This window comes from Ananas comosus, linkage group 5, assembly GCF_001540865.1.
Source record: "Ananas comosus cultivar F153 linkage group 5, ASM154086v1, whole genome shotgun sequence".
Taxonomy (NCBI): domain Eukaryota; kingdom Viridiplantae; phylum Streptophyta; class Magnoliopsida; order Poales; family Bromeliaceae; genus Ananas; species Ananas comosus.
In genome coordinates this window covers 393,064-414,859 of record NC_033625.1, presented here as the reverse complement: position 1 = coordinate 414,859, position 21,796 = coordinate 393,064, and the positions used below count along the sequence as shown (strand labels likewise).

Sequence of the window (21,796 nt, the reverse complement as noted above, 5' to 3'; positions counted from 1 at the left end):
TACATCTCCCTTCGATCCAATCGCGAGACTCGAACTCATCCCTCTTCTTCTTCTTCTGCTTCGTCTTCTTCCTCCGGAAAATGTCGGGATCGAGCTCCTCATCGTGGTCGCGCGCTTTGACGCAGATCTCGCCCTACACCTTCGCATCCATCGGAATCGCCATTTCCATCGGCATCTCCGTCCTCGGAGCCGCGTGGTGATCCTCTCGATACTGTTCATCATTTTTTTTTTTTTTGCCTCTGTTTTTCTGATTTTTAACGGTGTTTTTGTTTGTATTTTTGTTTTTTAATGCATTTAGGGGGATTTATATAACGGGGAGTAGTTTGATCGGTGCAGCCATTAAAGCTCCGCGAATCACCTCGAAGAATCTCATTAGGTATACTCCTCTTCCGTCGATTATTACACTCTTAACCCCTTTTTCCTGAGAAAAAGTAAGTAAAGTATAAATTATTATATCAGTTAAATTTCTAAATTTTCCAAGTTCGTGAAGAATTTCCAGCAGTAATCGCGAATTAACTTTTCTGGTTATTCCGTGAAGTCTAGAGAAAGTGGGTTTTGTTTTAAGTAGTTTCAGCAAAAATGAGATGCAAAGATCTGTGAGTGCCACATAACTAAAGTAAAAGTTAGATAAAATGTGTAAATTTTTGTCAAACAATTTAACATAATGCAGTTGGTGTGCACGTAGAAATTACTGATCTAGTGATGGTTGGATTTTATTAATTTGGCATTTTTTTGGCATTACGAAATTGTCTTTACAATAAAACAATTGCCGTTTATTTCAACTATACTATACTTAATGAATCATTGCAATATAACAAGTTTATAAATCACTTGGCCCTGCTTCAGTTTAGATTTGAGATCATTGGCAAAAAGAAAAAGGATCATCCCTCTCTATCAGTGGCTTCTAGTAAAAGGTTCTAAGGGACGAAAAGGCATCAATGCCCTGTCATAGGGCCAGGGACTGGTTTCATGGTGCGGATTTTCTCTTTGTGTGCCTGTGTGTCTGTGTTTTTCGCTAGTTCCTTTTTTATGATGGGCTGCAAATCCGTTATTGAAAATGTGCAAAATGTACTCAAATGAACACTTCTAGGCCTAAGGTTGTTGTATGAACATCAAATTAATCTTGAGAATCAAAATTTTAAAAAATCCAATATCATGAACACTGATTTAGCATCTAACTAATCTCATCAGTTTACTCCATAGTCCATACATTTCTATAAGTTTGCTTGCTTGTTCTACATCTAGTGTGATCTAATCTATATACTGTAGGTATAGTTTAGGTCTAAGCTGCTGCATTTTGTACTTTAAAAGCGATCACTCGGTGGTGATATCATCACTGATGATGAATCCATGATGCAAAAAAAGTTAGAAACCCCTAGCATTCAGCATGATCCAATCAGTCCTTTATGTAACTACACACCTAAAACCGGCGATGTGACTGATTACACAACACATTCAATAATCCGTTATTTTTGTGTCTTTATTAGCTATGAGATCCCTGTCATCTTAGTTTTCTGATTGAACTTTTCAGTGTCATCTTCTGCGAGGCCGTTGCTATATATGGTGTTATCGTGGCGATCATTTTGCAAACAAAGTTGGAAAGTGTGCCGTCGTCACTTATATACGCCCCAGAATCTCTCCGAGCTGGTTATGCCATCTTCGCTTCTGGGATAATCGTTGGGTTTGCAAATCTTGTATGCGGGTATATTTCACCTAAATTCTTCTCACTAACAACATTACACTAATTCCTATGATCAATAAAACAATGCAAAGTTAACCAAAAAAAAATCTCACAAAAGTGCATTTGGCTTATTTGTATTTTTAAATAGGCTTTGTGTTGGAATAATTGGAAGCAGCTGTGCGCTTTCCGATGCTCAGAACTCTTCCCTTTTTGTAAAGATTCTGGTGATTGAGATCTTCGGCAGCGCGCTTGGGTTATTTGGCGTGATCGTGGGCATAATTATGTCTTCTCAAGCAACGTGGCCGGCAAAGGCGGCATAAGCTCTTGTTCTCTGATCAGATCTCTTATTCTCAATTTTTTCCTTTCATGGAATTCTTGCATTGTATGTATCTTAAACTTTGTTTACGACAACAACTCTGTACGCAGTATGCGCCTTCTTTTTGCCTGTGTAGTAATAATTAGTGGCCTTTTCAGTGTGTTAATTGCAGAGAATTCAATATCGATTTTCTGAACGAAGTCAGACAATGGCTCTGTGCTTCGAGCTTTCGCATTGGTTTTTTTTTTTTAAATATATAATTTAGCGTATTCTTGTTGGTGTTTTAAGTTGTCACACAATGGAGATATGAGAATGTAGCTATTCTCGTTAATATTTAGTAGCAGAACTCTGTTAACAGCAAGTTCTGAGTGAATCCGCCTCGAATGCATCGTTCATCCCATTATAATTTTATGAATTGTCTGCAAAGTTGATATGATTTTTATACTATTATAGTAAATTTTCATTAGGAAGATGGTTTTAAGTCCGTTTTTATTGGCTTAATTAAAATAATGGCTTTTCCTTTGCAATCATTTTGGCTTTACATATGATTGATATTTGGAAGCTGTGAGGACCAGATATTACAATAAAGAAAACAAATAAAAAAAATTTTGGTTTGGTCAAATTTTGTGCCTTTAGCTATTTTGAAGCATGAATTTTGTTATGATTAACAATTACTAACAAATGAAACCAATAATTTCATTTTTTTTTTAATTTAATTGATAGGCCGAGAAAATGTTAATTGGAAAAAAAAAAAAAAAAAAAAAAAAAAAAAAAAAAAAAAAACCTGGGCCTACTGCTGAGCGGCCTCAATACACATTGTTTACCAACCCATTTTTATTTTTTAGTAAGAAACTCGGTGTCGCGTCACCACCAGGTGAGATCACTCTACGCCCCACCCCCTTCTCTACGTCTCTCCTCTCCGACTCGTCCGGGCGGAAACCCTAAAACCCCAAATTCCTCAGGTGGGTCGCTCTCGTTCTCTCACCTTTTTCGTTCTCTTCATCCAAAACCTAATCGATCCTCATATCTCAGCTCACTCCGCTTAACCTAATCAATCCCCGTAGATTCTAATGCCTTGACAAAATTTAGAGATTTCTCGTCCACGTGGTGAGCTTACTTCGTGCTTGTTTTCAAATTCGTTGTAACTGTGGACGTACTGTTTCAGATTATAGATGGAGTACTGCTCGAGCGAGGACGATGAGCTGATCGAAGATTTTGCGGATCTCGAGGACGATCCAACGCCCCCGGATGCCGATCAGGCCGGCGGCGGGGCTGCTTCTTCTCAGGGGCATTTCGTCGACCGTGATGCGGGCGGGACCGATGTCATCGCGACCGACGTCGACGTCGACGTCGACGTCAAGAACCAGGATCCTTATCTCCGCATGGAATTCGAATCCGACGCGGCCGCTAGGGCCTTCTACAATGCCTACGCATCGCGCCTCGGCTTCGGCATCCGTGTCGCCCGCTCCCGCAGCGAGCGGCGCAAGGGCGTCGAGGTCCTCGTCATGAAGCGGTTCGTGTGTCTGAAGGAGGGCCACCACAAGAAAAAGGCTACAGATTTGAGTGCCAGGAAGAAAAGGAAGCGCCTTTCCATTCGCGACGGCTGCCCCGCCATGATGGAGGTGGTCCGGCGCGCGCCCGACCGGTGGGTCGTTACAAAATTGGTATTGGATCACACTCATGTCGTGGTTAGCCCCGATAAGGTGAGGGAGATTCAGCTCCGTCGCCTCTCGGGAAAGTACAGGGAGCACGAGAACTATTTGAAAGAGATGCGGCTTAGGATGTTCGGAGATGGGGATGCACAGGTCCTGCTCGATTATTTTAAGAAAATGCAGGCGGAAAATCCCGGGTTTTTCTATGCGATTCAGGTGGATGGTAGGAACTGTATGGCCAACGCGGTTTGGGTTGATGCCAAAGCCCGGATTTCATACACGTATTTTGGGGATGCCGTAACTTTCGACACGAGTTATAAACAGAATGAGAACATGACGATGCCGTTTGCTGCTTTTACCGGTGTGAATCATCATGGACAGCCGGTTGTTTTCGGTTGTGCTTTGGTTGTTGATAAGACAGAGTCTTCTTTTACTTGGTTGTTTGAGACTTGGCTTACCGCGATGTTTAGAAGGCACCCGATTTCGCTCACTACCGATCAAGGCAAAGCTATAGGAGCGGCAGTGGCAAAGGTGTTTCCTCAGACTCATCACAGGCTATGTAGGTGGAGAATCTTATCTAGATGCAAGAAGAAGCTTTCTGATCTCTATTCTAGGTTTCCCACACTTCACGAAGAGTTAAAAAAATGTGTTAATGAGTGTGATGGCATCGAAATGTTTGAGATTTATTGGAGGTCTGTTATCGATAAATATGATCTTAGAGAGAATGCTTGGTTGCAATCACTATACAGCATGCGGAATAAATGGGTTCCTGCTTATCTCACGGGCTCTTTCTTTGCAGAGCTATCCACAACCCGGAAGTTAGAGAGTATAAATAGATTTTACCGGAGCCACTTCAGTACGGAAGTCCATTTTCAGACTTTCATTGCTAAATTCGATCAAGAAATGGATAGTCGGTATGCAGAAGAAGCCCAAATGGACAATACCGTTGTCCCGCCCAAACAGATATTGAAAACCGACACTGTGATGGAAAAACAAGCGGCGAATATCTATACACGGGCAGCATTTGAAAATTTCCAAGAAGAGCTGGTTGAATCCCTTCACCACTATCCGGTGAAGATTCAGGAAGGGCAATATAGTAAATTCTCAGTTGAAAGGGTCGATGATTCCTGTAATAGGCATGTTGTTTACTTCAATGCGCAAGAAAAGAAAGCGTGGTGCAATTGCTTTAAGTTTGCATTCTCGGGGATATTATGCAGGCATGTGCTGGGAGTGTTCGTCCTGGCTGGTGTAATTCTTCTTCCGGATCATTGCATCTCAAGAAGATGGACTAAAAAGGCAAAGATTGGGCCCGAACCTGATGGACGTGATGATGAAAACGAGAGTTATTGTCAAAATTCTCCAATTTTGAGATACAATGATCTTGTTCGTGATGCCATGAAGTGTGCAGAGAAGGGGGCAGTATCTGCAGATGCTTTCAAGGTTGCAAAAGACATGCTGCGAAAAGCTTTTGCAGAAATTGCTAGCTTTGAGGAGAAGCTAGCTAAAAGTGGGCAACATCAGGTGAAAAATACGTGAAAGAAAAAGTTCTGGAGGTAATAACTGATCGACATAGAAGTGATCTCATAAAGTGATATTTTTTCAGGGTGAATTTCGAATTAGGGCTTTTGTTTGGTGATTAAGGTTATTAGCTGTTTGTATGATTGTAAAGAGCCAATCGTGTTTATTAGTAGTGTTAATTCTGCATAGCTGGAGTTAGGTAGTGTGAACATACTAGCTATTCATGGCATCATGTTTATTCATTAACTGCTCCTGTAAATATCCATATTAGCCTAATGAATATTGCTGTTTATTCTAAGCTGTGCATTTTGTGGTTGTTTCTGCATCTGCCGCATACCTTTTCCATAATAAACATGCAGAGGTATGTCTTTCTTTGATGTGATCTTGAATTCTAGATTCTTCTCACTATCCATCTGGTGCTTTATTCATACAATTTCAAAAGAAAATTGTAACTTACGAATCTGCTCCTTGCTAGTACTTTTAGGAGTCTTGAGAATGCTACTTTTAAATAATTTGCTGCATTTGCTAAACAGTAATATCTGCTCCAGGCCTTTAGCCTAAAGCGTACTGCCGGTTAAGATTCTTCTTTGCTAGAAATGGAGCTGATGAATTCCTGTGTCATTTTGTTATGGCTCAAAGCAATTGTTATTAGCAAGCTCACTGGCGGGAAGATCACATGTTATGTGCTACATAAGTGCTCTCAGCAACTAAACTGAAGTTCATATGTTCTCATGCATGAACAAGGACCAGCAACCAGCTTAGAGCACTAGTGCTTATGTTCTGATACTGCTGCTGCTTCTATTAACTGAAAGTTATCACTAGTTTTCGGTTTTCTGATTCACATCAGCTGATTGTACCCAGCTACTGATAAACAATCAACTGATTGCATGTTCTTCTTGTGGTAATGCCTTCAAGAAAATACTTGTTTCGACCAAAGCATTCTGATTCGGTTGACTGGTGACGCACAAAAACTTTGAACAGACTAAATAAAAGATATGTTTGTGTTCTTCAGTTTACTGTCTAACATTTGAGAGATGCAGAAACTTTTACATGACAGCATAAATGAACATGAAATCTGAGAAAGCAAGAATTACTGTTGTATATCCAGAAAGGCTTAGCAAAGTTTACATAGGATATGTTGTCTCTTCAAACTGCATAAAAATACGGAGGACTCTGTCAGTTCTTATCAATCCATCATGTAAGTTTTCAGTCCTCTGAATAAATAGTCTTTCCTCAAGTCTATATGTTATACAATTCAAAACAAAGCTAACCTACCTTCTCTCCGGCTGTTCAATCTGATCGAACTGCACCCCGATCAAAGTACACCCAGGGGTCTTCTTAGCTCCTAGATCTTTCATCTGTTTCCTCACTTTCATGGCATCCTCCCATCTATTCGCCACCGCATATATATTAGCAAGAAGTGTGTGCATTCCCACATTCTCATTTTCTACTTCAATAGCTCGTTTAGCCAGCCGCGCACCCATCTGAACGTCGCCATGAAGCCTACAAGCCCCAAGTAAAGCTCCCCACAACGGAACTGCATCTTTACTGTTCATTCCCTTTGGCATTTCGTCGAGCAACTTCTCTGCCTTGTCTAGAAGACCGGCACGCCCGAGTAGATCAACCAAACAACTGTAATGTTCGACTTTGGGCTCTATTTGATACACTTCCTTCATTGCATGGAAATACTTACACCCTTCATCTACCAATCCTCCATGATTACAAGCACTTAATACGCCGATAAGTGTGATATCATCAGGTTTAGCTTTTACTCTTTCCATCTCCGCAAACAAAGCAAGAGCTTCATACGTTTGGCCATTGGTGGCTAAACCGCAGATGATTGAAGTCCATGCCGTCGCGTCCTTTCCTTCAATCCTTCTAAAAATTTTCAAGGATTTCTCTATACAACCACATTTCGCATACATTTCGATTAATGCCGTGCCAAGAATAGCATCAATCTTCATCTTTGTATCCTCAATGTGCCCATGAATCCATTTGCCTTGTTCTAAAGCTCCCAGGCTAGCACAACAGGTGAGGAGAGCCACCACTGTAAACTTATCGGGCTTAATTCGATTCAACTGCATGTCCCTAAACAAAGCCATAGCGTCTTTGAATCTACAACACCGCACGTACCCATTGATCATCACGGTCCAAAGAATCACATCTTTCGCCGGGCTCAGGTCGAAGAGCCACCTTGCTTCATCCAACTGACCAGAATTCGCATATCCCGTGACCATGGTAGTCCAAGAAGCCACATTTCTTATCGGCATTTCGTTGAACAACTTACGTGCATTAACCAAGCATCCGCATTTCACATACATGTCCAACAAAGCATTCCCAAGAGGGAGACTAAAATGGATTCCAGTATTCATACATCTATGAATGCTCTTACCTAGATCCAAATTCCCCATTTGGGCGCAAGCCGAGAGTGTGCTAACCAATGTAGCCTCATCAGCTGTCAAACCCTCTTGTTCCATGCTCCTGTAAACCCTAATCGCCTCCTCGAATCTCTCGCACTTCACGTAGCTCGCGATCATGGCGTTCCACAGTACCACGTCTCTCTGAGGCGTTTCGTCGAACAGATACCGCGCAATCTCGATGCGACCCATCTCCGCATACATATCCAAAAGGGCGTTCCTCGTGAAGGGATCGAACTCGAACCCGGTTTTAACCACGAGCGAGTGAGTTTTTCTCCCCTCCAACCCCATTCGGAGGATTCCCATCGACTTCAGAACAAATGGGTACGTAAAATTATCCGGAAACAAGCCCTTCTCCCTCATTCTCGAGTACAAATCCACGGTTCGCTTAAAAATACCATTTTTAACGAACGCTTTGATCATTACGTTGTAGACGAAAAGCGACGGGTCCTCTTCACTGTGAAACAACACGTCGGCGTAGTTCACGTCGCCGTGTTCTGGGTGCGCACAGGAGCCTATTAGTTTGTCGAACACCTCTCGGCTTCGGTGGAGCGAGGCGACGAGTGTTTGGGCGTGGATTTGCTTGAGTTGGTTCGTGTTGTTGCACCATCGGAGGAGCTCGATGCACACCTTCTTCGTAAGACTCTTCCCAACTCGATTTGGAGATGAAGAGGAGAAGGAATGGCGCGGAAATTTTGAAGGAGAAGGTGATTGTAGCCCGCGAAATTCGGGTAACATTCGGGGACGGTGAAGTTATGCAGATGAGGTGTTTGTGAAAATTACAAACAACACATGGCGCCGACAATGACCGTTTGATCTCGATCGGGGGGTCAGGAGATGAAGGGCTTGATCCTACAGTGTAGAAAAAAAGTGGGCTTTGAAGGGAAAGGGGGAGGCGGAAATGGAAGAGAAGAAGAGGGTGGGGAAAGCAGTGGTGGTGGGAGGGAGCATAGCTGGGCTATCGTGTGCCCACGCTCTCATCGCCGTCGGATGGGCGGTGACGGTGATCGAACGGTCGGGAGCTCCCCCAAGCCGAAGCCCCACCGGAGCCGGGCTGGGCCTCGATCCACAGGCTAGGGAGATCATTGGCCGTTGGATCGGCCATCCGGACCTCCTCCATGATATCACCGTTCCGCTCACCGTCGACTTGGTAATTAATCTTAAATCATAACCTTTCATTTTCTTTTTCAAAAATTTTTAAGAAGTCGGCAGGCACCACGCGCACACATATACACTTCAGGTGTGATTATAACCATTTTGTATGTTCACAGAACCGGGCGACGGAGAATGAGCAGAAGAGGAGTTGGACGTTGACGAGGGATGACAGCTTCGGGTTCAGAGCAGCCCATTGGGCCGATCTGCATGGGCTGATGCTCGGAGCACTGCCGGAGGGGGTCATACTTTGGGCCCACCAGTTCATCACTTTCCGGGTTTTGGAGAGCAAGTTGACTGTCGTCGCTGAAGTCGAAGCCCTTCAGACTGGCGAGACACTGCAGATCGCGGCGGATTTGCTGGTGGCCGCTGACGGGTGCTTGTCGACTATCCGGCAGCAGTTTCTCCCAGATTTTAAGTTAAGGTTTGTCGGCTTAGTTTAAAACTTGTTTTTGCTTAAATAGTGTTAGTTCTTCCACTGTGTTAGCAGTTAAACCGCTTCTGGTGTTGATGTTGGCATACCAAATTAAATGGTTTCATATAGATGATGGTAAAAGAAGGCTTAGTAGTAGAACGCGGAAATGGACTAAACAGTATAATGTACCAGTTTAAACCGATTTTCACCCAGATCCGGGAAATTGGTTGATGCTAAAACCGGTTCTGTGATTGGTACAGAAACTGTCCTTGAATTAAAAATGACTTGTTTGAACCAATTATGATTCTGATTCTTTCTGTGATTGGTGCAGAAATTCCCTATACTTGAATTAAACCTGTTTAAAACAATAACGCTAAAATCTGTATATGATCACAGCAACGCACTCACGACTTATTCTTTCTTTCTGGCTAATACAGATACTCAGGTTATTGTGCATGGAGAGGGGTGTTAGATTTCACTGGAAAAGAGAACTCAGATATAATTATCGGTATCCGGAGCGCTTATCCAGATCTTGGGGATTGTTTATACTTTGATTTGGCCCATAAAACACATACTGTGATCTACGAATTGAAGAACAAGAGGCTGAATTGGATCTGGTACATCAACCGGCCCGAACCGGAACTGAAGGTAATAATATTCACCTTAGATTAAAAAAAAAAAAGTAATCTATGTCCGACTGTATACAATGCTCTCCAAAACTTAAAATATTTTATGCAGTGCTATTCATTGGTCGATTCATTTAAGTAAATATATAGATCTTCTATAGAGTATACTTCATTCTGTTTTGAGTTTTGACCAATGGAAAACGCGTGAAGTTTTTATGTGTATTCGGTGAGCTGACATTTTAAGGGATATTTCTAGGGAAATTCAGTGACTATGAAAGTAAGCAATAGTATGATTGAGGCTATGCATGAAGAAGCAGAAAAGCTCTGGGTTCCTGAGCTAGCCAGGGTAATGAAAGAAACAAAAGAACCTTTCGTCAACGTGATATACGACAGTGATCCTCTACAAAAGCTCTTCTGGGACAATGTAGTTCTCGTCGGAGATGCCGCGCACCCGACAACCCCTCATGGATTGAGAAGCACCAACATGTCGATTCTCGATGCAGAGACCCTTGGAAACTGCCTTAAGAAATGGGGGTTCGAAAACCTCCGCACGGCTCTTGAAGAGTATGAGGCTGTCCGGCTTCCTGTGGTATCGAAGCAAGTAATACATTCACGGAAATTAGGGCGTATGAAGCAAGGATTAGTTATTCATGATCAGAAGAGCTTCGATCTGCGGACGGCCACTTCAGAGGAGATTATGCAGCTGCAACAAAGAAATATGCCATACTTTGATGGTGCTCCTACTACTGTTAGCTGATACTTTCATTGATATTCTGATGAATCTAGTGTTGTATGCCTCTTACTACCTAAACTACTTTTAATATGTTAAATGGGCCCTTCTGTATGATTAATGTATCTGTGCATCTGTACAATCCATTTAGATGTACGCTACTCCATTTAGTATGTACTGTCGAAGTATAACATGTATTTAGAAGTTATTTGATAGCTCCAGAATCTTATTTTATCTCTTTTCAATTTATGTTTGGTACTTATGAATCTTTTCCTTTTACATTACCCCTTTCGTTACGCCTGTTATTATTAACTATAATATATATATATATATATATTAGTTTTGGTAAAATATTATTATATTTTTCATACGAATAAAAATTAGTAAAATTTTTATTAATAATTTATATATTTCAAGAAAAAAAAATTTCATCATACATAATTTATTTATATCGTCCTAAAAAAAATTTATTTGCATTCATCAAAAAAATTAAAATATTTCTCATCTTACATTATATATCTATAAAAAAATAAAATAAAAAATATATATTATTTTAATTATATGAGGTATGAATTAATATTGAACGCGCGTCTAAAAAATGTCTACATCATATGCGAGTTCGATACCGGTACACGAGGTTTATAAAAATATTTGTGATACATAATTGGAGAGTGCTTGAAGAGCCTCCCGTTTAAAACCGGAAACCAGAAACCAGGTTCGTGAAGATCGCTCTCCGCAGCAACCGCAGGGTCACGAAAAAATTTACCCTATTTGCACTGTACCATCAATAATAAACTAATTATATATTTTTATTTTAAAAAAATATAATAAAAATATTTTTGTATAATTATGATAGAATAAATAAATTTAAAAAAATTTATTTTATTGACGCTGCTACTTTACTGATACATTCTAAAATTTTTACACGGACAGCATCACCTCCCCAACCTCTCTCTCTCTCTCTATGTATATATATATATATACATAGAGAGAGAGAGAGAGACAGAGAGAGAGAGAGAGAGGGGGGAATCGACTTGGAGCGGGCGAGTGGGGTACGTGGGGGGCGATGGGTTCGGAGGCGGCGACGCGGTTCTTCTGGGGTGACTCCCCGGAGGAGGAGGAGTACTACGCGTCGCGCGGCGTGCGGAACCGGCAGTCGTACTTCGCCAGCCCGCACGGGCGGGTCTTCACGCAGTCCTTCCACCCCGTGGTGGCGGAGGGGGAGGAGATCGCCGCCGTCAAGGGGTGCGTGTTCATGAGCCACGGCTACGGGTCCGACACGGGCTGGCTCTTCCAGGAGATCGCCATCAACTACGCCACGTGGGGCTACGCCGTCTACTGCGCCGACCTGCTCGGGCACGGGCGCTCCGACGGCCTCCGCTGCTACCTCGGCGACATGGAGAAGGTGGCGGCCGCCTCGCTCTCCTTCTTCCTGTCCGTGCGCGCCGACCCGGCCCACGCGCCCCTCCCGGCCTTCCTCTTCGGCGAGTCCATGGGCGGGGCCGCGGCGCTGCTCATGTACCTCCGCTCCCCGCCCGGCGCCTGGACGGGCCTAATCCTCTCCGCGCCGCTGCTCGCCATGCCCGAGGAGATGCAGCCCTCGCGCCTACGCCTCTTCCTCTTCGGCCTCCTCTTCGGCCTCGCCGACACCTGGCCGGCCATGCCCGACAAGAAGATGGTCGGCAAGTCCATCCGCGACCGGGACCGCCTCCGCGTCATCGCCTCCAACCCCCGCCGCTACACGGGCCCGCCGCGCGTCGGCACCATGCGGGAGCTGGCGCGCCTCTGCGGCTACCTGCAGGACAGCTTCCCCCTGGTCACGGCGCCCTTCCTCGCCCTGCACGGCACCGAGGACGGCGTCACGGCTCCCGAGGGGTCGACGATGCTGTACGACCGGGCGGCCAGCGCCGACAAGACCCTGATCGTCTACGACGGCTTCTACCACTCGCTCGTCCAGGGCGAGTCCCCCGACAACAGCCGCCGCGTCCTCGGCGACATGCGCGCCTGGATCGACGACCGCGTCGCACGCTACGCCCACCACGCCAACGACACAAGCTAGCGCCGACGCTCGGAGGAAATTCCTTTTTTTTTTTTCCTTTTTTATTAGTATTAAAAAAAAAGATCGAAGGGCATGCAACACCAAGAATTGATTCACGATAAATTAGTGATTATTTTTAACAGAGGGAGAGTATGCTACTACATGTAATAATGTACAATATATGCACGGCGGATTTGGCGTCCAGTTCAAGGCGTACGTTGTATCGTTTTTTTTTTTTTTTTTTTTCCTCCTTGCGCGGAGGAGATAGTATGATGAACCCTGCGTGGAATTGATTAAGAAGAAAAGAAAAGAAAAGAATTAAGAGTCGTTGATCTGTTCCCCTTTTTAAAAAAATTATGATTAGTTTCTGAAATTTGTTCTTTCCTTGCGTAAACTAACTCCATTTTGGACGCAGTGCATGCGTTTTAGTTTGGTAGGTGGAGTAGGTGACCTGGTTGCGTCGAGCCGTCGACTTGCGTGTGAATGTATGATCCGGCGACTTCCGGTGTAAGGAAAAATCTAATAAGAGCTAGGGTAGCACGTCACTTGAACGGCGTCCATGTCACGTTCGATCGGCCTCGTTTCAATCTGCCCCTCTCAATTGCAAGATCATTAGCAAGTAATTCCTAATGTTTACACAACCAAAAAGCATATCTACAGTTAAGATTTAAGAATGCATATAAAAAATCAACTCATCTTCTTTTTTTTTTTTTTGTTTACTTTAAATCAACCAAAAACAATGCAAAACAATCTTCGTATGATCGTTATTGCTGTCAAATGTAGAAAATTTTTAAAAATCATTTTATAATAATAGTTTAAATTTTGAAAATAAATACCGTTTAACGTAATGTGGAATGAAGGATAGAAAATAATTTCTCGCAAAGAGTGGGTACATGAGGAGGAAAAGAAAACCTTACTTTCCCTAGAATAAAAACTGGCTTGGGGAAAAAAAGAAAATCAAGAAAAACATGAGAAAAGTATGTCGTATTGTAAGTTATTCCACAACTAGCGGAGAAAAATTAATAAAAAAACAGTAGAAAACTAGAATTTGTGGGGTAGAATAAGGAAACTGGGAGAGAATTGAAAAGCAACGACCAATAACACATGCCCAACAAAATTGTAAGAAAAATTCAAAGTTTATATAATTGAAAGGGTTTGGAATTTATACAATTCATCATCCAAAATTTGCGGGATTTACTTTTTGTTTTAAATATTTAGTATCAAAAAGATAATAAGAAAAACAAAAAATACTTTTGGATTTTAAAAAAAATTATAAAAATTATAATTCAAAGTGAATTATAGATCTCACACCCCTCAAATTGTAATATGGTATTTCTCCACTCCTTCGATATATGCCTAATTATTAGCTTTACTTTTGGACACAAAGAATGCAATGATCCCTTGGCCTCCACATGCTTCATGGCTCACGGGTCAAAAAAGTAAGTTGAGGATCTTTGCGGGCATTTGTGGCCAATTGCCTATCAACCGGTTTTACCTTATTGGGTGCCTATTTATTGGCTTTGTTGCCTACAGGAGGGGTACTTAATTTGTTGGGAAGTTCCATAATGAAGTTCTTCTATTAAGCTAGTCTTATAAGTCGCACGATTCAATCTGTGTCTGAATTTAGAAAATCTACTATAGTTTTAATTTTTTGTGTCTAAATTTCAACCCTAATTTCCATTATCCCCCTATTGTGTGTGTTTGCCCAAGCTAAATATTTGATAAAAACAGCTATTTGAGAAAGAACCAATAATTTTCATATTTGCAAAAGGTCTGAAATTGTTAGGAGTTGCGGAATCAGTTCATAACATTTCTTGGCGCAGATTCTTTTGTTCCTTAGTACCTTACCATCGTCACATGGGGACATCAAGCCTCCATTTCGTCCCAAATTTCTAATTCGAATTAAACCAAAGTACGTGCGACATGAATCCTTAAAAATTTTGGATCACATAGGTGTTTTTAACTTTGCCTAGTAAACGAATCTAATATAATGCCATGGTAGAAATAAAAATCTGGACGAACCATGCGCGACCCATGCGTGGGACGGGACCCAACAATTTAAGATCTGGATAGAATTGGGCTATTTGGGCCGGACCCGAGCTCGACCTAATTTCGACCCTACAAATACCGGATCAGGTAACGTAAAAGCGCGAAATAATAAATAAAAAAAATAAACAAATAAAAAAAAATGGCCACACTCCCCACCTCCGTTTCCCGTTTCCCACTTCCGACCGCCTACAAACCCACCGGAACTCTCCACTTCCCCGCCAATCCCGGCGCAGAACGAAAGCCGGCGCCGCGTAGGGAACGGCGGCCGAATTCGGCGCTGAGAAGCAGCTTAGTAGAGCGGCAAAGCCCTGCGAAAGGAGGGGCGGCGGAAGTGGAAGCGGAAGTGCACTTACAGGAGCTGGAGGAGTTCCTGCGCGGCGACCTCCCGCACCTGTTCGACGAGCGCGGGATCGACCGGACCCGGTACGACCGGCGGGTCCGGTTCAGGGACCCGATCACGAAGCACGAGACGGTGGAGGGCTACCTCTTCAACATTTGGCTCCTCAAGCTCCTCTTCTCCCCCGATTTCTATCTCCACCACGTCAAGCAGGTGATAATATGTTCATTTCTTATGAATTATTTTGGTATAGATTAGGTAATTTCATATATTCTCTGGTATACTTTGTTGGTTTTGTACTGTGAGAACTGCTGTTGCATTCTTTCAGCTACCCCTTTTGAGTTATTTTGGAACTTAATTAATAGATCGACATTGTAGTTTCGAGATGAAGAATGATTCATGTTATTCTGGGGAGTGAATTTTTTTTTTCTGTTTCGTGCGCAGAAAATTTATTGTGTCAAATTTTGCTCTTTACTTGATCGAATCACTCAGTTGTGTTCGATTTTGCTCTTTACTAGGCCGATGCAGTTGTACTTTCAACTGAAAGAAGGAATCATGATCACAAGCATCTTAAATTCTAAAGGATTTTTCGTTCATTTGGCTCTAAATTTGTGCGTTTGCTTTAGACAGGGTGTTATGAGATCACGACAAGATGGACTATGGTGATGAAATTTGCTATTCTGCCATGGAAACCGGAGTTGGTCTTCACCGGTGTCTCCATCATGGGTGTCAACCCCGAGACTCAAATGTTTTGCAGTCATGTGGTGAGCCATTTTTTTACTTGAGTAATCTTATTACACAGGAGTGCAATTTTGCAGTTGTGGCTTCTTTATATGTGCGGACCCTCAACATTCTTTTTGGTTTTAGGATCTTTGGGATTCAATTCAGAATAATAAATACTTTTCTTTTGAAGGCTTGTTGGATGTTTTAAAGCAGGTACTACTGAGTGGCAATTCATTTGGTGTATACTTGTCAGATAATTTTCATAGATGAATCTGATATAGTTTTCTATGCTTACAAACTTGTGATTCCCCACAGCTGCGAATTTACAAGACCCCGGATCTGGTAACACCGAAGTACCGGATATTGAAAAGAACTGCAACTTATGAGGTGTGAATTTTTTTCTTTGGAACTATTTAAGGTTGAAGTTCTAGCTTCAAATTTTCTTGCGTCAGAAACATTGCAACAAAAATCTGTTATGGCTTTTAATCTGGCCTTTCGCTTGTACTAGTGCATATGTTTGTTGATGGGCATGTACCAGAGTACTCCTCTCACTATTTTCTTCAGTATTCATAGATCGGATCATATGCTTTATTTGCTTCCTCTGAAGTGCTATGATGTATTCTCTTTCTTCGGTAATGGCATGTGCATTCCAAATCCCCGTGTTAATGCAATTGGGGCTGCAGGTGAGAAAATACGAACCTTTTGTGGTCGCTGAAACAAAAGGAGATAAACTCTCAGGCTCCTCTGGCTTTAATGATGTTACTGGGTGAGCACTTCTCCTTGTCTAATTCAACAAAGTAGTATACTACCATTTATTTTAATGAATCGATGCTCTAATATCTTCTAGGTATATATTTGGCAAGAACTCATCCATGGAAAAGATCCCAATGACCACCCCTGTCTTTACTCAGGCTTCTGACGACAAACTTTCAGAAGTACACATCCAGATAGTTCTACCGATGGGCAAAGAATTGGACAGGTAAATGTTATTCTTTGATGCATTTTGGAGTTAAAATGGATTTCATAAACTCATGTCACCTCTTGGGTTTAATAGTTGATTGCAGCAACAAAATGGATAACTTGAGGAGATTGGTCTCCTTTGATTAACTTGCCTTTTTTCTGCTGTCTTTATTTGATCAGTTTTCCAGCGCCCGAGTCCAAAGCAGTTCACTTACGTAAGGTTGAAGGAGGCATAGCTGCGGTGAAAAAATTTAGTGGGAAAGCGACAGAGGAGGTTGTTCGTAGTATAGAGGAAGAACTTCGTTCTATCCTACTTAGAGATGGTTTGAAGCCTCAACAAGGTTGTTTGCTTGCGCGTTACAATGATCCTGGAAGGACATGGACCTTCATCATGGTATAAGTCTTCCTTCTACTTGCTAATATATTATTAGGTACACTTCCTACTAGATCGATCTTTTGGTTATATTAATATATAGTACAAGGCCCACTTCCTACTAGATTGATCTTTTTGTTATATTAATACATTACTAGCTAGGCCCACTTCCTATTAGATCGATCTTTCGGTAACATGCTATTTGAGCTAATTCTAAACCGCTTGCATTCTATAATGCCGTAGGTTTGGTCCCCACCTTCAATGTTTAATAGGATATATTTCTATATTGTATTTTATGGGTTAAATCCTCATCTTCTACCTCATATATTAACTCAATATGTCCTTCATATCCATCGTTATACGCGTGATTGAGGGTGTTAATATACATTATTGGGCATGCTTCCTACTCGATTAATCTTTTGGGTAATGCTACCATCGACGTATCTCTTATTATTCCAAGGGAATACTCTGGTCATTATGATGGTCTAATATATGCAAAGCTTACTTTCATATTTACTTTCAGTATAACCCATAAATGCTACTAAAGCATACACAAATCCTTGACATGTACTCTCTCTTGTATCTTCTCCATATAACTTGGTATGCAGAGGTTGCCTATGCTGAATGTCTTGTTTGTATTGGTAAAGATCTTTTTAGGTTCATTCTTCAGATTATAACAGCATCCTACTCTGGCTAGGGCCTTTCATATTTCAGTTTGTTTTATTTACCCTCACCTTCCTCCCTCCCTCTCTCTCTCTTCTGAATTCAGCATCCTTTAAGTTTTGTTTATGCATTTTCCTTAGCTATTCTATTCTTTCGCTGTTCTTAATGCTTTCTGAAATTCCTTTTTGCCTTTTGACTCTTTTTGGCTCAATAGAGGAATGAGGTGCTCATATGGCTTAAAGAGTTTACACTGGAGTAGCATACACAACTTCCGGAATAGATCAAAGACATACATCACATTGATGCCTCGGAGGACTATGTCATCATCACCAGCTAAGTTCTCATTATCGACAAATTTCATATCATTATTTACAATTTTCTTTTCATTGAAGCTCTTTCTACCCGAAGAGCTTAATGATATATTCTTTGATACGTCTCGTGATTGGTTTTCTTTACTGCATTTACATGTTTTATGTAATAAAATCGATGACATATTGTCTATTCATAAAAATAACGATGAGGTATAGTCCTGTTTTGTAACATCTTTATTAAATGATCTTTTAAATGATGCACGAGACGAATTATAATTCTATTAGATCTTATCATTAATTTTGCTGCCGTAATTTTCTGATAAAATCGAAAAATGAAAGCAAAGAAGCCACATAGAAGTTCATATATATTATATGATATATGCTAGCTAGCTAAAGATTAGTCGAATAATAATACAACAGGAGGATTGATCACAAAGGTGGAAGATTACAATAATTAAGCAATGGTTGTCAACACCAACGTGCGTGGTGAAGAATGGTAGCATTTACCGGTACAAGCGTACAGAATGCATCTTGTTGTCGCCTTCTACATTGTTAACTTCCCATTGGCATGCATATTTTTAGCCTGTATTTCCTGAATGAGGAGTTTGGTATTCTCATAAGATGAACCCCCTTCCTCCATGGCCCTTTTCGCCTTCTCTCCGTGCTCTCTCGCTCTCCTTCTTCTCTCTTCGCCTTCTTTTCCTTCGTCCATCAACTTGCTCAGCGCGGTCTCGACAACATCTTTCTTTATGAACACTTGGGTATCGTCCACTCCCCAGTGCGTCATCTGTTGAACCCCAACCGGAACCCCGATTTTTAGTGATTCCACTATCAGCTTCTCGTTCAGAAATTGCTCTGCAAAATGAGGCCATGTTATCATGGGCAGCCCGGCCACCACTCCCTCCAGCGTCGAGTTCCATCCGCAGTGCGTCATGAACCCTCCCACGGCCGGATGCGATAGGATCGCCACCTGCGGCGCCCAGCCATTTATTATCAGGCCCCTATCCTTGACCCTTTCCTCGAATCCCTCCGCCTTCAGCCACTCCTCGACTTCCGCAAACCTATCGCCGGCTTTGATCACCCATACAAACGGCCTCTCCGAAGCCTCTAACCCGAGTCCTACTTGTATCAGCTGACCCGGCATGGTGCGAGCAAGACTACCGAAGCTCACGTAAACGACCGACCCGTGCTTCTTCGAGTCGAGCCAGCGCAAGCAATGGCTCACGTCGACATTTGACGCGCTCCCCCTCGCCACCGTCTCGCCGACGTCCCTATTGCAGAGTGATAGGGGCCCGAGGGTCCAAATCTTTTTCTCTGTGATCTGACCGTAGGCGTCGATATACGAAGCCTCCAAATCGTCAAAGGTGTTCACCACGATGCCGTCGGCTCTCCTCTCCTCCGCCAACGCCACTTCCCGGAATTTCTCCATCCCGGGCCCGCCGAAGTTCCCCGGCGACTTGGCCTTTGTCATCTCAAACCGATGAGGCAAAAATGGAACAGAAACCGGCTCGTTCTCGTCGGCCACGTTCTCGAATATCTTAAACCGGTACAGGACGTACCTGACGAGAGAGGCAAACGCGCCGAAGCCAAGAAAAGTGAGCCTCGGGATGCCAAACTCCCGTGCGACATCCCCGGTCCACGGGTGCCCTGTATCAGATATAATGCAGGTCGGTGGCGCCGGGAAGTTGCGGCGCAGGTGGTTCGCCAGCGGCTCGCGGAGCATGGTGCAGGCGTGCAAGAAGCTTGCGAGGCAGTAGCGAGACGGGAGCACGTCAATGTTCTCGGAGCCGTCGGGCAGGCCGCATTCTGCGCACGGGAAGCGCAGTGGCAGGAAGTGGATCGGGAGACGAGATTTCGCAACGGAGTCGGCGAGGGATTTTATCCGGGCGAAGTTGAGAGGGGTGGTAACGAAGGTGACGGCGGCGCCACTGCCGGCGAGGAGGCGCGCTATGTCGAGCATGGGGATGGTGTGGCCTTGCGCCATCAAAGGGACCAGCACGAAGTGGGCCTTCGCCCCGTGATCGGAGTCGCCGTTCGTGGCCATTTTTGGTAATTATATCGGAGTTAATTAATTGCTCGTGATGGTGCAAGCGATGAGATTGTGGTGCTACGTGGATATTATACCTATAAAGTAGAGTAATAATGCAAGGAGACTATATATTAGAAGTGGATTTGGATACCGCCTCGCATGGCTTCTTCTGTCATATTTATATGCAGGTGCTTGTGCGCAAAAATATTAAGGAGGGGCAGCGAAAGAGGTAAGAAGATTCTTGTGCTTGCTAAATAAAAGAATGGTAGCAGTAACAGTTAAGCTATTTAATAAGCCAGATTTTTTATATTATATAAAAGACAAATAATAATCCAAATATATATATATATGTGTGTGTGTGTGTGTGTGTGTGTGTGTGTGTCTCGTTTCTCTGCGTGGGCTTGTCTCTGTGAAGAGCTTGTCCGTCGCGGTAAAGAATACGTCGGCCGGTGTCGATGGGTTTGTCCGTACGTGTTTTTGTTTTCGAAGAATTTACTTAAAAATTTTATAATATTTGAAATTTTATGCTATAAAATTTTAAAACCCAATATATATATATATATATATATAGAGAGAGAGAGAGAGAGAGTTTTGCTAGAATACTATCGGTAGTGAACGGCTCGGTTTACTACCGATTTATTTTCGATAATAGAGCTTCTAAATTGATGATCGGCACCGTTAAATATGATCTAAACTATTTAAACTATCTGAAAATTAAATTTCACACATTTTTGATATTGTTCTCTTGTCCATCAAGTGAACAGAAAAATGAATGGCTGGAATATGAATATCCTTAAAAAAATGATGATACAATTTTTATATTTGAAATCTAGAGTCTAGATCTTATTTTAAATAGTTTAAAAAATTTTTTAACAAAAATTTAGTTGATTTGAACCCTTATATACTGTTAAACGAGCAAATGCACCATATCGGCCATTAAAATTATAAATTTTGTGACCCTTTGATGGTTTAGTTAGTGATGCCAAAAAATCATGAAATTTGATTTCTAGATAATTTAAATGGTCTAGATCATGTTCAACGATGCCGATCGTCGATTTGGAAACTCTATCATCAAAAACAAATCGGTAGTAAACCGAGCAGTTTACTACCAATAGTAGCCGAGTCAAACTCTCTCTCTCTCTCTCTCTATATATATATATATATAAAATTGAGCTTCTATGCTTTTAAAAGTACTATATTATTAGTGCTTGTAGATTTTCAGCCATTGGATTAAAAGATATGTGGTTAGAATGATACGGGCCCCCTAAGGTTGAGTGGGTGGTTGGTTGAATAGTATAATCTAATGGTTGAAAATGATCCGAGTAGTAAATCTAACGGTAAAAAACTTACAAGCACCAAGTACTTAGTGCTTTAACAAGCACCATAGCTGGACTCATATATATATATATATATATAAAATTTTAAATTTTGATATTTTCAAATTTTAAATTTTAAATTTTATATTTTAAATTCTAAATTTTAATTTTAACTTATAAGATTTATTTTCAAATTTTAAACTTCAAAATTTAAAATTTTAAATCTCTAAACTCTATAAAATTAATTAATTAATTTTTATTAATAGTTAATTAAATATATTATTCTATTCTATTTTTACTACATTAAAAGAGGGTTTGGGGGGACCAAAGGGTGACACGTGTCTCCCCAAACCCTCCTTTACTCTCTCTCTCCCTCTCTCTCTATATATAATAATATATATATAGGAGTGGAAACGAGCCGAGCTCGAGTGAGCCCAGCTCGGCTCAAATTCGGCTTGAAATTAATTTTGAGCCTAAATTTAAGCTCAAG

General features: G+C 42.0%; 7 protein-coding genes across 7 annotated transcripts; 5 read left to right on the top strand and 2 right to left on the bottom strand.

Moving 5' to 3' along the window:
* Positions 6-2,270, top strand: LOC109710356 (V-type proton ATPase subunit c''2). Its single transcript, XM_020232867.1, has 4 exons — positions 6-196; positions 299-376; positions 1,532-1,702; positions 1,830-2,270. The coding sequence occupies exons 1-4, from the start codon at positions 81-83 to the stop codon at positions 1,999-2,001; spliced, it is 537 nt and encodes a 178-aa protein (XP_020088456.1). The 5' UTR covers positions 6-80; the 3' UTR covers positions 2,002-2,270.
* Positions 2,850-5,486, top strand: LOC109710352 (protein FAR1-RELATED SEQUENCE 5-like). The gene is made up of 2 exons (XM_020232864.1): positions 2,850-2,959; positions 3,163-5,486. Exon 2 carries the CDS (start codon positions 3,170-3,172, stop codon positions 5,183-5,185), a length of 2,016 nt encoding a protein of 671 aa, XP_020088453.1. The 5' UTR covers positions 2,850-2,959; positions 3,163-3,169; the 3' UTR covers positions 5,186-5,486.
* Positions 6,126-8,348, bottom strand: LOC109710353 (pentatricopeptide repeat-containing protein At1g31430). Its single transcript, XM_020232865.1, has 2 exons — positions 6,443-8,348; positions 6,126-6,318 (listed from the first exon to the last, which is right to left on the bottom strand). Exons 1-2 carry the CDS (start codon positions 8,320-8,322, stop codon positions 6,282-6,284), a joined length of 1,917 nt encoding a protein of 638 aa, XP_020088454.1. The 5' UTR covers positions 8,323-8,348; the 3' UTR covers positions 6,126-6,281.
* LOC109710355 (6-hydroxynicotinate 3-monooxygenase) lies at positions 8,390-10,745 on the top strand. The gene is made up of 4 exons (XM_020232866.1): positions 8,390-8,734; positions 8,856-9,160; positions 9,589-9,799; positions 10,034-10,745. Exons 1-4 carry the CDS (start codon positions 8,486-8,488, stop codon positions 10,532-10,534), a joined length of 1,266 nt encoding a protein of 421 aa, XP_020088455.1. The 5' UTR covers positions 8,390-8,485; the 3' UTR covers positions 10,535-10,745.
* Positions 11,497-12,879, top strand: LOC109710351 (caffeoylshikimate esterase-like). The gene has a single exon (XM_020232863.1). The coding sequence runs from the start codon at positions 11,574-11,576 to the stop codon at positions 12,564-12,566; it is 993 nt and encodes a 330-aa protein (XP_020088452.1). The 5' UTR covers positions 11,497-11,573; the 3' UTR covers positions 12,567-12,879.
* On the top strand, positions 14,694-18,222 carry LOC109710486. The gene is made up of 8 exons (XM_020233096.1): positions 14,694-15,144; positions 15,558-15,695; positions 15,799-15,867; positions 15,970-16,041; positions 16,338-16,420; positions 16,502-16,633; positions 16,795-17,008; positions 17,865-18,222. Exons 1-8 carry the CDS (start codon positions 14,734-14,736, stop codon positions 17,907-17,909), a joined length of 1,164 nt encoding a protein of 387 aa, XP_020088685.1. The 5' UTR covers positions 14,694-14,733; the 3' UTR covers positions 17,910-18,222.
* LOC109710485 (UDP-glycosyltransferase 73C3-like) lies at positions 18,328-20,296 on the bottom strand. Its single transcript, XM_020233095.1, has one exon. It carries the CDS (start codon positions 20,003-20,005, stop codon positions 18,506-18,508), a length of 1,500 nt encoding a protein of 499 aa, XP_020088684.1. The 5' UTR covers positions 20,006-20,296; the 3' UTR covers positions 18,328-18,505.